Source organism: Magallana gigas, chromosome 3 (genome assembly GCF_963853765.1).
Source record: "Magallana gigas chromosome 3, xbMagGiga1.1, whole genome shotgun sequence".
Taxonomy (NCBI): Eukaryota; Metazoa; Mollusca; class Bivalvia; order Ostreida; family Ostreidae; genus Magallana; species Magallana gigas.
This window is the reverse complement of record NC_088855.1, coordinates 21,838,103-21,853,935: the sequence shown is the minus strand read 5'-3', so window position 1 is coordinate 21,853,935 and position 15,833 is coordinate 21,838,103. Positions and strand designations below refer to the sequence as shown.

At 33.8% G+C, this 15,833-nt stretch overlaps 2 protein-coding genes across 24 annotated transcripts in view; one reads left to right on the top strand and one right to left on the bottom strand.

The window, feature by feature from the left end:
* Positions 1–50: 50 nt before the first annotated feature.
* LOC105332648 (DNA replication ATP-dependent helicase/nuclease DNA2) lies at positions 51–15,043 on the bottom strand. 2 transcript variants are annotated; one of them, XM_034482212.2, is made up of 32 exons: positions 14,728–15,043; positions 14,567–14,602; positions 12,621–14,260; positions 12,295–12,372; positions 12,077–12,148; positions 11,516–11,677; positions 11,300–11,324; positions 10,605–10,667; positions 10,380–10,465; positions 9,872–9,991; positions 9,513–9,578; positions 9,359–9,401; positions 8,900–8,980; positions 8,204–8,321; positions 7,745–7,916; positions 6,474–6,662; positions 5,702–5,806; positions 5,385–5,528; positions 4,786–4,911; positions 4,552–4,631; positions 4,408–4,460; positions 4,231–4,279; positions 3,410–3,525; positions 3,043–3,171; positions 2,642–2,835; positions 2,256–2,342; positions 1,996–2,107; positions 1,710–1,790; positions 1,230–1,322; positions 917–1,108; positions 426–572; positions 51–220 (listed from the first exon to the last, which is right to left on the bottom strand). In XM_034482212.2, exons 1-32 carry the CDS (start codon positions 14,755–14,757, stop codon positions 176–178), a joined length of 4,734 nt encoding a protein of 1,577 aa, XP_034338103.1. In that variant the 5' UTR covers positions 14,758–15,043; the 3' UTR covers positions 51–175. The 2 variants fall into 2 exon arrangements, with proteins under 2 accessions (XP_034338103.1, XP_034338102.1); XM_034482211.2 differs by having other exon boundaries at positions 52–220; positions 12,621–14,263.
* Positions 15,026–15,833, top strand: part of LOC105332649 (CAP-Gly domain-containing linker protein 1) — a 40,776-nt gene continuing 39,968 nt past the window's right edge. For 16 of the 22 annotated variants that reach the window (XM_034482236.2, XM_020069078.3, XM_034482239.2 and 13 more), the window contains exon 1: positions 15,027–15,140. The gene's annotated coding sequence lies outside the window, so the exon portion shown is untranslated. Of the gene's footprint in view, positions 15,141–15,833 lie in introns of all 22 variants that reach the window. The other 6 variants (XM_066078921.1, XM_066078922.1, XM_066078924.1 and 3 more) reach the window with 4 other exon arrangements.

Sequence of the window (15,833 nt, the reverse complement as noted above, 5' to 3'; positions counted from 1 at the left end):
TCTCTCTTCTCAGTAAAAAATTAAATAATAACCAGTAATTAGAAGTGCATTTATTACCTTTTATTTCATGAAATGCATGCTCAAAATGCACATTTGATGCAATGAGATGAGATTATCAATTATTTACTATAAAATGTACAGAAAAATGAAATTTGGCACTAAAACTGAGCACTTTTTATTTGGTGAAAGACAAATGGGCTTCATGAGGTAGACCAACAATCTGAAGAAAGTCAAGGTTAACATTTTATATAATACATGTATAAATATACAGAGAGAATATATTAGCTTTACAATGCCCCCTTTCAATATTTCATCACGACATAACCCCCCCCCCCCCTGAAAAAAACCCAAGAGGCTCAAATTTTTTTTTCAAAGATTTGTATATCAATTTAGATCTGAAATATTTATATAACATAAAAGGATACAGAGTTTTTCTCTTGCAGAATTTCGATCACTGACTGTAAAGGAGGATAACTCTTTAAGGAGTTAATATGTCCGACTAAAATCAGCATTTTCTTGGCTCTAGTCAAAGCCACATTCAGTCTTCTAATGTCCTTCAGCAGCTCTCCTGACTGGGGGTAAAATAAAGAAACAAAAACAATTAGAAAAACATATCTTGAATTGTCATTCTAAACCCATGGTCAATCTCACATACAGTGAATGAACATACCAGGTATGCAAGATTGGACATGGGTATCTAAGGGAGATCATGAAGCAAGTACAGAAATCATTATTGTTACCAAACATAACTACAAACACCAACAAATGATTGAGATTCATTCAACTAAAAATATTGTTCATTATCTAAAGTACAACATTTGCTGTCCATTTTCTTTCTATAAAAAGTAACATTACATGTTTAAATATTTCATTAGTTCAGATAATGTGTTAAGTTCATTGTTTTCCATAAATGCACCTTTGTTTCTGCATCTTTGGCTGAGGTAAAACTTCTGGTCAGTGATATAATGATGATGTCCTTGTCTCGACCTTGGTACTGGTCAACTGTATTAACTTCGACCCCTGGGTTACAGGTCAAAAGGTCACGAATTACAGTCACCTGCTTTCTATACGGTGCAATCACCCCCACATCATTCTCCGTGACACCGATCTAATCAAAGAGATAAAAAAATAACTCCTTACCACTTGTATCTCATCCTCTTGTTTCAATAACTCTAATGAAATGTGTTTTTATAAGAATGTAGGTAGGTCACCATGGCATGAAAACTTACCTCGATGAAAGACTTGACCAGACATTTCACTATTTGTGCTTCAATCACATTTTTTATTAAACCTGAGCTGTCCCTCTCTTCTTTTGCAGGAACCTAGAAAATTATCAAAAGAGAATTACTGTAGATTTTTTATACATAATTCATTTTGAATTAAATCGTGATAATATAAAATTGCAAATGCCAAATTTTTATCAAAGTTGTAATTTTTTACATCTGTCCAGAAAAAATGTGAGATTTTTTATATTTATGAGATGTGCTTTTTGCGATAATAGCGGATACTAATTCCTCACATTTGATTAGAAATCTACAATACTTAATACATGTATTATGGACTGGCTATTTATATGAGCCAAATTTTCGAGTTCATGAAATTTTTTTTTAGAAATAATAGGACACAGTACAAAATTTTCACATATCAAATTTGCAGTAATAATATTTTAAATGTAGGTTATCAAAACTTGGTCCAAGAGAACTGTTTACCTTTTCTGTGTCCAGAAATAAGGCGGCCTTATATGGATCATCACAGAGAACACTGGTCATCCAAGAGTACTCCTCAAACACCTGAAAAATGGTTATTTGATACTGATGTTAAATGTGTACCAGTACATTTAAGACAAAAAAAATGTGTGTATCTAATTTCAATGCAAAATGACTTGCTAAAAATCAAAACAGTTTTCCTGAATGGGGAAAATCTCTATTCCCTAAAGTTTCCTCCCACTTGATTCCGATCTTCTATAAATGATGTGTGTTTTCAATGAACAAATACCTTTTCTAGCTGACCATCTTTGGCCCACTTTAATCTGTTATTGGCAACACTTTCATTCCCACACTTCAGACATCCATTATAGACGAGTGTATTACTTAAATACATGATATCCCTGAAAAAAAAAATCCCAGATACATTATAAGATAATGCAAAAACAAATGAAACATCGTATGACTGTTTTGAAAATAAAATTCAATTACCGGTAAGTATTTTTCAGATTGGTTGGTAAAGACAAAATAATCTTAAAATGATACATGTACCTGTTCATCCTGTATTGTAGATTCAACTCAAACGTGGCGGGTCCATTCTCTAACCTCAGAAAGAGGCTCTCGTCCATACCAAGCCCTCTGTGTGAAATAACAGAAAAAAATGTTTTCAAAATTGGTTTCTTCTCAAACAAAGCTAAATCTTAGTAACTGAATTTTTTTCATTGTCCCTTGAAGTTTCCTTTAAATGCTTGTTTTGATTGCCACATGGAATTTTTAAACGTTTATTTTACACTGTTCTTTAAAATGTGTAAGTAAAAGTATCTAAAAAATAACATGAACTCAGCTTTAAAGATGTATTGTACATATGTATACAAGTTTATCTGGAAAACATTGCTTATCTTTGCCATGGTCAAGTATTTTGTTGTACAGATTCTAACCTGGCTTCTTTACTCTGTACCACGGGTGGAAGCTGTTTGGGATCCCCCACTAAAACAAACTTGTGGGTGTTAAACAGAGGCCCCAGGGAGGCGGGCTGTAGGATCTGTGAGGCCTCGTCCATGATACAGACGTCAAACCGCCTCTGTGTGAACACAGGATGGGTCATTCCTAGTGCAGTTGTGGCCACAACTCTCTACAGAAGAGACAAATGTATATTTATAAATGTTATGCCTCTCATAAATAGTAATCAATCTCACTATTCTTATATCTTGAACCTAAAAAAATGAAACATTCATTTACTTTTTACCTATAACTTAAAAGTTTGCAGGAAGCTAAATTTTATAACATTTATTTAGGTATACACTTGTTTACAAACCCTACATATTCTGCTGATACACACCTGTGAGCTGTAAAATTCTCTCAGATCTGCAACATTACTGATGTTTTCAGTAAGTTTCTCTGCTCCATAGGGTTGCACTTGGGAATGGATTTTACTTGTTCGTCCAAGACGGACAAAATTCACTTTCTCCTACAAAAGTTAACAAAATTCTTCAAATAAAATTTACAGATATACCCATATTTTTTGTATGTATATTATCTATCTGTTAAATCTAAATTATTTTTAGAATGATCGTAGAGGAGTTGTACCATTAGGTTGATAATGATTCCCCAAAACATATAAAGTGTAAGTTTTTCCAGGTATTCCTTTCCCCTACTCTTACCATAATTCCTCACTTTTGCCCCCCCCCTCCCCCAACAACTCTTACCTTGATGAGTTTCAGGAGGATGTTGTCTACTGCAGAGTGGGTATAGCTGGTCAGTAACACAGAGTGACCTAGCAAGGTCAGGACCTTGACCAGAGCCACGATGGTGGAGGTTTTACCTGTCAATCAAACCACCAAACACACCTTGTGACATTAGAGAGGTTGAGATTTTAAACGTGTACGGGTACGCGTACGTGTGTTAAAACTACACGTACACGTACACGTTTTTGTAATTTATCAGTTGAGATTTCTTAACTTGTAGGATATAAATGTGTACGTAAATCGACGCAGATTTGTGACATGAATTTATTTAGTTAATTCCAAATAAATGGTAAATTTCTTATCAATTTTTATGCAAATGAAGCTTAAGGGGCTATATAATGTATCACAAGAATACATTCACTCATCAATAAGATTTTATTTATTGTAAAAAGCTACACGTTTGTACTTACGTGTAGACGACACTCTACAAGTTTAGAGAACGTGTAGAAACCATGTCGTCACAAAAACTGATGACGTAATATGCGAAGAATTTAGGTGATTCCCCTAGTTCACGTACACGTACCCGTACACGTTTGAAATCTCAACCTCTTTATTATGTCCAAACAAATCAATAACACTTTGAAAATAGATGATGTTGCAAAAAGAAGATAAATGAGCATGGAAAGAGCAGCATGCCCAAAATATTGTTTATATTTTTTTTAAAAAATCTACTGTTAAGTAAAAACAAAGAATTACAAACAAACGATTGAGCTTCATATTCAACATGTTCCTCAATTAATTATAAATGAAATGAACAAAGCTCAATAAATATCTTTTCATACCTGTTCCAGGGTATCCTTTAATAAGAACATAGTCCTTGCTCATGAGAACCTGCAATAATAAATTTATTTGTTTAATTCACTTTATATGCAATATATTCTAATACCTGGTAATCTTTATTTTGATTTTATGTCCAACTTGATGTTTTGTTTATAGAAAAAAATTCATCCAAACTGTACCTTTAATATAGCAGTCTTTTGCGGTTTGTTTAATCGCTTGAAAGCCTCTTTGACTGAAATAAAAAGAATAAGAAGAGAGAAAATGAAATATAATTTATTAATCATTTGTTTATACATGTAATTCAGAATTCTGAGTAATAATACCTTTTTCTATTTCTCCCTTTGACATTTTCAAAACAAACTCCGGTTTCTTTTTCTCAATCAAAAGTTCCCGCAATCTGCAGCTGAAAGAAAGAGTAGTGTACAGTATAACAGAAAAATGATCATAAATGGTTTTTTGAAAAGTCTCAAGTTCTTAATACATATACAGTATACATGTATATAATGGTGGAGTGGATATGTGAAGAAAGATCAGGGTATTACAGAAGTCTTGCATACCTGACGGGCTCATCAGAAAGCAACCGAGACAAGTTGGAATAGAATATGCCTGAGGTACTGTAACTGTCGTATCTGTCCAATCGGAAGAGGTGAGACTTCAAACTTGTCAGCCTCTGTAAGCTTTCTCTGGAAAGGAGAGAATCAAACATGGAAACATCCTCATGTCTGACTGATGCAGATAATGTATAGCATGATTTGCCAAAAAGAAACTAGGATACAAGAAAACATTAGTCATAAATATTTGTACTTTTACACTTTTTAAAGTTCCATTATTAATGATTAAAATTTCCCCTAAAAAAGTTTATGATATACCAAAAATTTCCAGTTTGAAAGCTGAAAATGTAAACAAATATATGTAAATGTATTTATAGAAATTTTTACATTTACTGACAAAAAAACCCTAAGTTTCACTAGAAAAATTGATTTCACTGAACGTAAAATTTGTTCATGGGTATAATCTTAATAGAAAAGTAACTGATTTATGTAATCTACTTCCTTTTTTCATTGAAGCAATCCCCCCCCCCCCCAAAAAAAAAAAATGGAAATATGGTCTATTATTAGAGCTCACAGAGTTTTGGTATATACATGTATTCAAGTACCTTTCTGTCAACAAGACAACCTCTTCCTCTGAAATATCTGTAATACTGCCAGCACATACTGCAATAAACTCAGAATTCTCTGCAGTCACTATCACATAGTCATGTTTCAGTAGTCCAACAGAGCTCAAAGAGGGAAAGTTTGGGCTGAATGAGAAACAAGAAAAAATAAATGTATTTTCAGGAATAGGTGGTTTAGCTTTTACAATACTGCTTTTTGTATTTTCAATAAAAAGTGCTGGCAAAATTTGTGATAGTCTGGAAAGCAAAAAAACATTTTCTATTCTGTTCTGATTTGCACAAAACAAAACAACAGGTACCCTGTGTCTCTGTGGAAGTGGATAAAGACCGATTCCTGATCCTGAATGTTCTCTGTTTTGTGAGGTAACACTGTTAGACGACTCAGACAGTCACCTTTCTTCTCTCTGAAAGACGAGGTAAATTTGTCATAATAGATTCTGTAAATGTAGTGCATGCATCAACTTTAAAACTTCTGTTTAATTGTTTTCTGTAAAAAGAAGTATTAAACCATTTTTTTTATGAAAAAACCCACAAGTCTTAATACAAGGTTCTGAAAATACAATCTAAATTTTCCATCCTTTCACCTCTTTTTGAAATCACAAAGGAACAGTACATGTTGACAACCAACAAACTTAATTAAAAATGGCAAAAACTATTCAATTTAAGTCTTTTTTTCTTCAAATGATTCCAAACAATATGTCCCAGCTCCTCTGCCTTACAGATCCAGCACTCTACCAACCAATTATAGCAAGCCAATTCTCATGCACTACACAAATGTATCACATTCAAGAACAATAAGTTTAACACTACATATACTGTAAACCAACATTTATTCGTGGCGACTTTATTTCGCAATTTACTTCCATTAAACTGGTTCACGATGACTAATGCAGACTAATGACTTATCCAGACCTGTATTTTGTTATAACAACCATACGATAGAGACTGGTTCATGGCGAGAAATATTCGCAACATCAAGGCTCTCGCGAACCTCGCGAAAATTTCTCGCACTCGAATAAAAGTTGGTTTAGAGTATGAGCAAATAATCTGACCCAGTAATACATTTGTTACCTCTCTGGTCCAGTCAGGCACCAGATCTCCTGTAGACCCCCTGACTTCCGACCCGATTTGTTCTCAAGGTCCAGCAGCAAGCACCAGTGGAGGAAGTAGTCCATGTGGGAGGGGGACAAGTGTCCCAGGGTATCAGGGACCAACTTCTGCATGGTGTGTCCCTCTGACAGCGTTCTATTCTCTACATTCCTACCAAACAAATCAGATTTAAAAATAATTTTAAAATGATACGCTCATTACCAATAATAATAGAAATGTAATATACATGTTACATGTAGCATTAAAAAAATTGCAAAAGACCCAAGATATCAAGCAAACATTTTTTCAGTTGATAAAGGCATCAAATATTTTAATAAAATTCATGGCAAACCCCATATCTAGACACAATTATTTACCCCTAACAAAATCTCTCTAAAAATTGTTAAACTAGGCATCCTTTAGATGGTGACCATCTCAAAGTGTCCTGCTTAAATAATAGAAAATAGGATAAAAGCAATTAAGAGGATATTAATTAGCAAAAATCTTTGACTTAGAAATTTTCAGGTTGACAAAGAACTTTGAGTCAAGCTTATTGACCTTTCCAACAGGCTTTTTGATGTGTAATACGAGCCAGTGGGAAATAATTTGTGGTCTAAAACTGGATTTTGAAAAGGTCATCTATGACCTTCACATTTGACCTTAAAACTTGGTTTAAGGTTGCTGCAAAGCCTTTACCAAAAAGCTCTGTTTGTAAGGGATGATTCCAGATAGGTTGAAGGGGAGATAAAATATGTTCAGAATTTTTTTTGCATGGTCTTATAGAACCTTGACCCTTGACTTAAGAAGGCTGAATGGCCTTCTTATGTCAAGGGTCAAGGTCACTGCACAGCCTTTGACCAAAGGCACTCCATGGATGAAGTATGAGCCAGATTGAAACGGGAAAGAGAACATATGATCCAGACAATGATTTTTCAGTTAATTCTGCTATGACCTTAACCTTAGACCTAGAAACTTGGTTTAAGATCACTGCACACCCTTTACCCAAAGGCACTCTATAGGTTACGTATGAGCCAAATTGGGCAAAAGGGAGGGAAGATATGCCCCAGAAAATGATTTTGGATGGACAGATGGATGAAAGAACTAACAGATGGACAGACAGATGGATGGACTGACAGACTGATCACTATATAATGCCCGAAGAGCGGGGCTCTAATTAAAAGGTTCGTCCAACCTCCTATAAATTGTATTCTGGAATAGACAGCACAGAACTCAAATTCAGATAAAACTCATACTTTTGATAGAGGGCACAATTGAGGAGCTGAGGACACTTGCCACAGGCCCGGGGGTTGTTGATTGGCTCCGGGAGTCTCCCTAGGCTGTAGGTCACATGACCATCTTCACTGGTCACTCCCCTGATCTGTTGACTCAGGTAGTAAGCCATCTCATTTCTTAGGTTGATGATGCCTTCAAATCACAAAATCAAATTACATGCACACATTCTTCCATAAAAGTACTTAGTTCTGCATCCAAAGAATATATCTACGAAGCACTCTAAATATTTTATATAGACAAGGTATTCTAACCCAAATAAAAACTGAAATGAAATTTATATTTAAGCTTCCAGTGAAATTGACATGGGTTTGATCTTTGACCTTGATTAAAACCTCTTGCACCCTCGGGGTCATGAAGAGGATAATGGAATGTAGTACAGTAATTGATTTTAAAAAGACTCTACTGTTTTGTACACCCACCCCGTTTGTTGAGGTGATCCACCTCGATCATTTTCATCTCCGGCTGCTTGAGGTACAGTAGCAGGCCCTGCCCTGGATCTGGTCGTCTGTCAGAACTCATCATGCTGTACAAGGTCACCTGTCCACAAGAATCAGAAGAAAATCCAACATAGATTCTGTTTATTAGAACAAGTCTTACTTCCTAAAGGGTTATTAATTAAAAGAAAAATAGACTTATGTTTTAAAAAAATTTTCAGAAACATTTAAAGGTCAGAGACTTATTTCTCTGAGAGTTATTAGTTACCTCTAAAACAAGCAAGGTACAATGTACATGTACAGTTGGTCAATCAAAGAATCTGGATGATGGGGTTTTATATATTTATATGATGTAGATGGACAATTACTGGTACTTTTGGATCAGTAAATTTTAAAGTGGATTGGATTTCAGTGGATGGGGGGGGGGGGGGGGGGGTTACAATGTGCCATTTAATTTGTTCCCCCAAATAATAGCAGGATGTTCATAACAAAAAGTTCAAATTCTAAATCAACCAAGAAAATTATCTATCAATCAAATAAAACTGTCATGTACATTCATGTCAATTTTCAATAATCCATGAAATTGGCTAAATTAATTTTCCGGTAAATGATTTTACAATAATAACAATCACTGATAAGCAGTATCAAATTAGGTAGTCTGTATAACAAATATCTCTGTACCTGGCCTTTGTGCTCCATGGAAAAGGTAGCCCTTCCTGTCTTCAGTTCCAGAGGCACTGTACCTCTTTGGTTCTTGTTGAGCTAAATGCAACAATCATCAATTCATTTTTTTTGTTTACAATTTTACAATTACAGTACATACAGTCATATTTTTCATTGGATAACATAAGTTGTTGTTTAGCAATGTATTGCCAAATGTTCAAAGTAATGTATATTGAACATCTCTTATTTGGTTGTTATACTAGTATACTAGTACTGCATAGATGGATATCCCCCCCCCCCCCATTTTTATTTTCACCTCTTTTGCCCTAATTGTCAGTGGCTGAATTTTAGACAAGGCAAATTCAAATTAATTTTCAACACACCGAGTAGTTTGCGTAAACCAATATTTTGATAGAATGTTGAAATCTCAAATTTACTTAATCAAAAATGTACGCAGTATTGTAAAACTTAGGTTACCTTGACATCCACTGTCAAGTCAATTTTGCCTTTTACCCCAAATCTAAAACAGAATGTATTCACATTATTTCATTATCATACAAAGCAAACACAACTAAATAATTATATAGATGTAAAATCTTTTTAGCAGAACAATTTTCTTCTTATACTTTACCTTGGAGACCAAATATTTTCTTCAATGTCTTTCACTGCAGTAATTGTAATGTTGCTTCCAGTTTTACTAAAAATAATGTCATAAAATTTGTGCAATAAAGAAAAAAATCCTGATGCTTCTATTTAATAAATTTCAGTGAATGTATATCATTTCAAGCTTAAAAAAATAATTGTGGTGAAGTGTTTCAATCTTCATTCCCGGTATATACCGGAAAGTAACTGATTCAGACAAAATATTATATATGTATCTATTATTGAATCAAAACACAAATATTTGCACTCACAGAAGAAAACCAAAATGAAACCATACTACAATCAGAAAAAATTTAATTTCCATTTTTATTTCAAGAATTAGTTCACCTTTGACCTCCCATCATGCTCTGGGTGTACTGTGTGTGTTTCTGCAGCCAGGCCTGTAGGGGAGGGACATATTTCTTGATTTCCTCCATCACTTGCAGGTCTGTAACCCCATTACCATACCTGTAGAGAAATGTTCTAAATATGTGAACTGGTACATATGGTTTATAACACAGATAAAACATACACATTCATGCACAATGTTTAATTTTTTGATACATGATCGTGTTCATTTATTCCTTTATCATATTTTTTCTATCAAATTAGTAAATTTATCACACTGACACCAAAGTGACTGCCATGCATAGAGAATCCAGTTCATATGAATATTCAGTACAACAAAGATTGAATATCAGAGAAAAGGTATATGCAAATGGATTTACAGTATCAAATAGGTCTAAATCTGAATACGCATATACCGTTGATCTTTTGTAAGGAGATCAAATAATGTGCAGATCTCATATTTGTGCATTATTTAACAAGAACAGTAAAAGTAAGCTTACATACTTACATGTCATGTATATATTTGCTCTGTTTCATTGTGCTTTCTGCCTCTGTGACTATTTGGTTTTCTTCAAATATCTGTCTTCTTAAAACCTTTTGATGTATAAACTATAGTTACAAATTTTTGGTCTTTAAAATTCAATTTCATTGTAGAATGAAAACCCTTTATGAATATTAAAATGCCCCTACTCATCCCAATGCCCCTCCCCAATAAAAAGATCAAAAGAAGCACCTGCTGGAATACAGAATGGATGATGCTGCCATATAACATCTGGATATTTCCTTTGTCACAACCCTGAAAAAAAAAACTTCATATCATTTGAACATGTTACTAAAGTTTGTAAGACCTGGTTCCACAGTCACCAAATTAATCATTCCTCAACTCAAATCTTTTAAAGAAAAGTGCAAAAATTTGAGGTCAGTACTCAGACTTGAGGAGAGTTGGTGACGCTGTGCCTGGTCAAGAGCAGAATACTGTAATACTTAAAGTAGACTTCACTCACAGTTTTAATTTGATAATTTCAATAGCTCAAAGATGTGGGTTTGTTAATACAATAGAGTAACTACCAGTATTTCAAATTTGAGACTCAAGTTAATAAAAAATGTCCATTTTTGTTTTACTTCAGTCTATTCTTAGTTTATGGTCCTGGGGCCTTACATTAAAATTTAAAAAAATATGACACAAATACATGAACATATTTGTTTAGAATTGATTTTCTATCCTTCAACTCTGTTTGATACATCTACAAATACATGTCTCTCAATTGTTCATTTGAGAATATGTACCAAATACTGTATATGTAACTATATTTATCAGAATGTATGGGGGTGTACAACTTTGATCCAACTTTTCAATTTATCTTTTAATCTAATTTTTGGAAAACCGAGTGCTATACACATTATATCTCTAGTTGAATGTTAGCGTACCTTAAATTTGTCATTCAAGATTGACCTGAAATAAAAGACATAATTTATCAAAATAAAGAAAATAAATGTACAATAGACAAGTTACATATTTTTTCTCTAAAATTTTCCTTTATGACAATTTTCAAAAATTAAGTATAATATTTTTGATGTGTATCAACAGTTTTAAGATGGCATTCATTTTAATGCAGAGATAGTACCGGTAGTAGAGAAACTCACTTCCTCATGCAGAATAAACTAGAGACCACCGTTGTTCCTGACAACAAGAGGTCAGGGTTCACGACGATAAAGCCATCTTTGTCAGATATCCTACAGAGTCCACTGCCATCAAACATTCCCAGGATGTGGACAGTATCCCCTTCTTCTATCTGGGTGTCTGACCTGCATTGGGAAATAAAAATATTAATCTCAAGTAGAATGATAAATATCTGGATTTCAAGTGGGTTTTTTTAATGTTTTCATTTAAACAAAATTTTACCCTAACCTTAGCATAAACAGTTTGCAGCATTCAAGCATTTCTAAATCAATTTGATGCTGTAAGACCAAAAAGAGTAATACATCTACTGCAAAACAGCTTTGTGATAAGGCATTTTAGATGGAGAGCATTCTTAAATGCAAGTACGGTAGTATTTTTCAAATTTAAATACCAGTAGTAAAAGTATAAGTCATATGAAGAGGGGTCTTTTTGTAATTTGGTGCATGCTATGACTTTTATATTATAGGAATGTATAATATAGCACATTTACATGTATGCTTCATAGTTTTGAGGGCAAAACCTACCAAAATCCACACAACACACAAGTCTTCATTTCTTCTGATCCAAATGCCTTGACTTCTAGTGTTATTTCATGGCTACCAAAAAGTAAATATGAATACATTTAATTAGATTCAGAGAGACAGAGACATACATAAAACTACCGCTAAATCAAATTTTCAATTACTCCCAATAAAAGTTATGTTGTAGTTTACATGTAGTCATGTAAATGCACAGAGCTTACTTTTCATAATGTTTCTTCACAACAGAGTATCTTCCATATCTATGGCAGACTGGAATTTCAGCATCTGCAGGTTTCATTCTGTATAAAGAAAATAAAGAAAAACTTTGATAAAACATATACATATAATTTTATTCTAAACATTATTCAGTATATATCATAAACTAGTATTTTTCCCCAAATGAAATGATGACAGAATTTCATTGAGAATATTCACCAAAAACCCCCTTTACCCACCCACCCCCTAAAAAAAACAATTGCTACTCTGTAAGCTTGGGCTATTTTTTTCTACTAAATACTGTTTCAGAATTTGTGAACAATGAACTTACACAGAAGACTTGTCATTCACTTTAAATGGTGACAAAGCATCTAAGCCATCACAAAGACTGTCGTCCATCTGAGAGTGGAACTCTTCTATATCTTCCACCAGTGGAGGAACCTTTGGTTGCTGAGAAGCAAACTCCTTAATGTTCTGTGTAGCAGATGGCAATATCTCAGAATTCACAGGTGGAGTTCCAACCATCTCAATGTCCACATCTCTGTCTGTACCTTGTACCGTTTTACATGTACTTAACGAAGACTTAAGCTTCATTGACAGTGATGTACAAGGCATCGATTTTGATTCATTTCCATCAGAAGCACCGACTTCCATTGGAGCAGAAAACTCTTTATGGACTTCTTTGTCTAAGGACTGAAATAGTTTCTGTTCATGTTCAGAAATTTCTGCTGGTTTCATTACCACTGGATTTTTGTTCAAACTCTTGGAGAGGGATTTTCTACTCTTTAGCTTCAGAGTTGTTAAAGGGGTATTTTGGTCAATAACTGTCAGAGAATCTGAATTTGACTTGGAGTCCAGCTCTCCCAGCAGTTCTCCCAATACATCATCATTCACTGTACTCACATTTTCCCTGTCATTCTTTCGATGTACTCTCATCGTTAGCTGGTAATTGTTTACAGCTGATACTTTGGGTTTGATTTTCTTCCTTTTTTCATTTACTTTAAAACTACTCAAATTCCTTTTAACACTTTCCTTATTAGCTGTAGCTAGGCTATCGTTACCATTTACGGAATCTTCCTCAGCAGGAAGTCTTTTAGCATCAGGGGATTCCCCTGTCTTTGACATTCTCTTGATGGAAGATTCATACATTTTAGTAGGTGTCTCTGCATCTGCTGGGTTTAAACTTGAGTCACAAATATTCTCTACATCACTTTCAATATTTTCCTCTTCCATTTCTTCAACAGCTTCTTCCTGTGAACATTCCTTGATTTTTGTTTTGGTACATGATTCATTTTCCACCTTGGAGGCTTCCTCATCAAAATAAGCTTCAAGATCAACTACTGGCCCTTGTTCCTCCAAATCATCTATCAAAACTGCTTCTTCTTCTTTCATTTCCCCTTTCACATCTGCTTTTGAATTTCCCTCACTTTCTTTGACAGCCACATTAAGAGGACTGTTCAGAGATATAGAAACTAAACTCTTGCGAGCTCTTGAAAGTCTTTTCTTCTGAATGATTTCTGCTTTTGTTAAACCAGGTTTTTTTCCAACAGCTGCTGAAGATGTTAAGAAGCTCCTCCCAAAAATTTTCTTTCCTTTGGCCTCTACCTTGGAATCCTCTGGAGTATCAGGAATAATGATTTCTTCACAATCACTGAGAGAGTCAAACTTTTTATCTTTTTGCTGATATCCAGCAGGGCTTTTAAATAATTGTGTTTCAGGAATGACTATTGGCTCCTTACAGGACACTTTGTCATCTATCTGTTCTCCTTCGAGTGCTTCAGATATTCTACTATTCACACATGTAGAGGGTGGATTACAAGTATTATGAAGTATATTGGATTTTTCAGCAGTTGCAAGAGATTCTGTGGACTGCTTCTTCTTAAGAGATAAATTGGAAGCTACTGAAGATGACTTTGTCCCAAGTGTCGTGAACAGTTCACTGTTTGATGGTTTTATATTCTTGGTACCACCCTGCTGAAAGTTATAGTACAGTAAGTTTTAGGAATTAAAGGAAAATACACCCTGCATTTTCAAAAAATAAAATTATATATATAACTTATATATGTGTATCACAATTGTTACAGGTTTGGAGAAATAATGACAAATAATTAATACATAAATTTGAACGCAGGCCCCTGAATCTTCAGTCAAGTACTCTACCAATTGAGCTACCTGGCGCCATGCGGTGATCAAACCAGTCTGACCATTGATTAATTTTCAATATTCTACTGTATACTTATACTTTTTAAGTTTAAAAGTGAAACATCACTATCATACCTGGAAAAAGCTTGAAATCTTCTGTTGCTTTTCATCCTGTGGAATATAAATTTAAATGACACAAGAGTTCTGTATTTTTTAAATCAGTCAGATATTAACAGCTAAAATTACATGCACAAACCAAAAGTGATAGAAAAAAACCTAGAAAAATCGACAATTACCTTAATGGGTGTCTTTTTTACTTTCCCCATGTTGCAAAAACTCCAGTTCTTCTACTAAGATCTCAAGGTTTTATATAATTCATGATTATAGTTGGTCAAATATAATGACAATACCGTTTTTGTTCTTCTAAGGTTTCTTAATTTGTTAACATGAACCACAAATTGCTACTGTTCTAAAACATAATTTTTCTAGCCAAAAATTTCTAACAAAATGTAACTACTATTTTATAACTGTTTACATTTTGCGCCATCACAACATTTTTATCTTCTTGTGCTGAAGAGTTGCAGTTGCAGTTACCTCCTCTTTTAGGAAGTGGTTTGCACCCAGAGCATGCGTACAGGCAGTATTTTCAGTTTTTCCACTCCTGTCTGTCATCTAAAAACTTCCAAGGAATTTTAGTTGAAGTTTTCAGGTATATAATAATGCGTTTAAATGATTAAAAGCATATATATAAATATTTTCATTCAAACTTGTCAAATGTTAGTTTGTCATTATAATAATTCGTGAAATTGGAATAGATTAGCCTAAATAATCAGTTCAGATGGACTGAGAGAGTACAGCTGTAGTATGTGTATAATATAATAGTTGTAAGTTTCAATATTAGTCAGATTTATTGTAAATGTTTTGATCAGTTGTGTGAGAACAAATTAATCATTTCTTGAATTTTAATATTATCCTGAAATGTTGTTTTCAGTACTGAAATAATGGTCAGTGTTGTTTTGTCAGAATCATTAATTTAGATAACAGGATTTACATGTCAGATTATCAAATTAATAATAATTAATTAATAAAAATTAATTAATAATACCCTAGTATGATATCTCACATGGCTATATCATTTTCACAATGAACTCGTGCTTAAAATTTATTTGGATCATAGTTATTAGGCAGGGTGGTTTTATAATGTGATGTTTGAATCTGAATGTACATGTATGTAAATATTGGTATAACCTTGATCAGGTGAGCAGAGCCCACAGTTTGATGGTTGTACTCCCATTTGGCTGGTCAAACGCTTACCCCTATATAATTTACCAAAGGGGATTCAATCTTTGTTCACTTCAGATTACACTATTCTGATGGAAAAGCTCAGTGTGCATGATTTTAT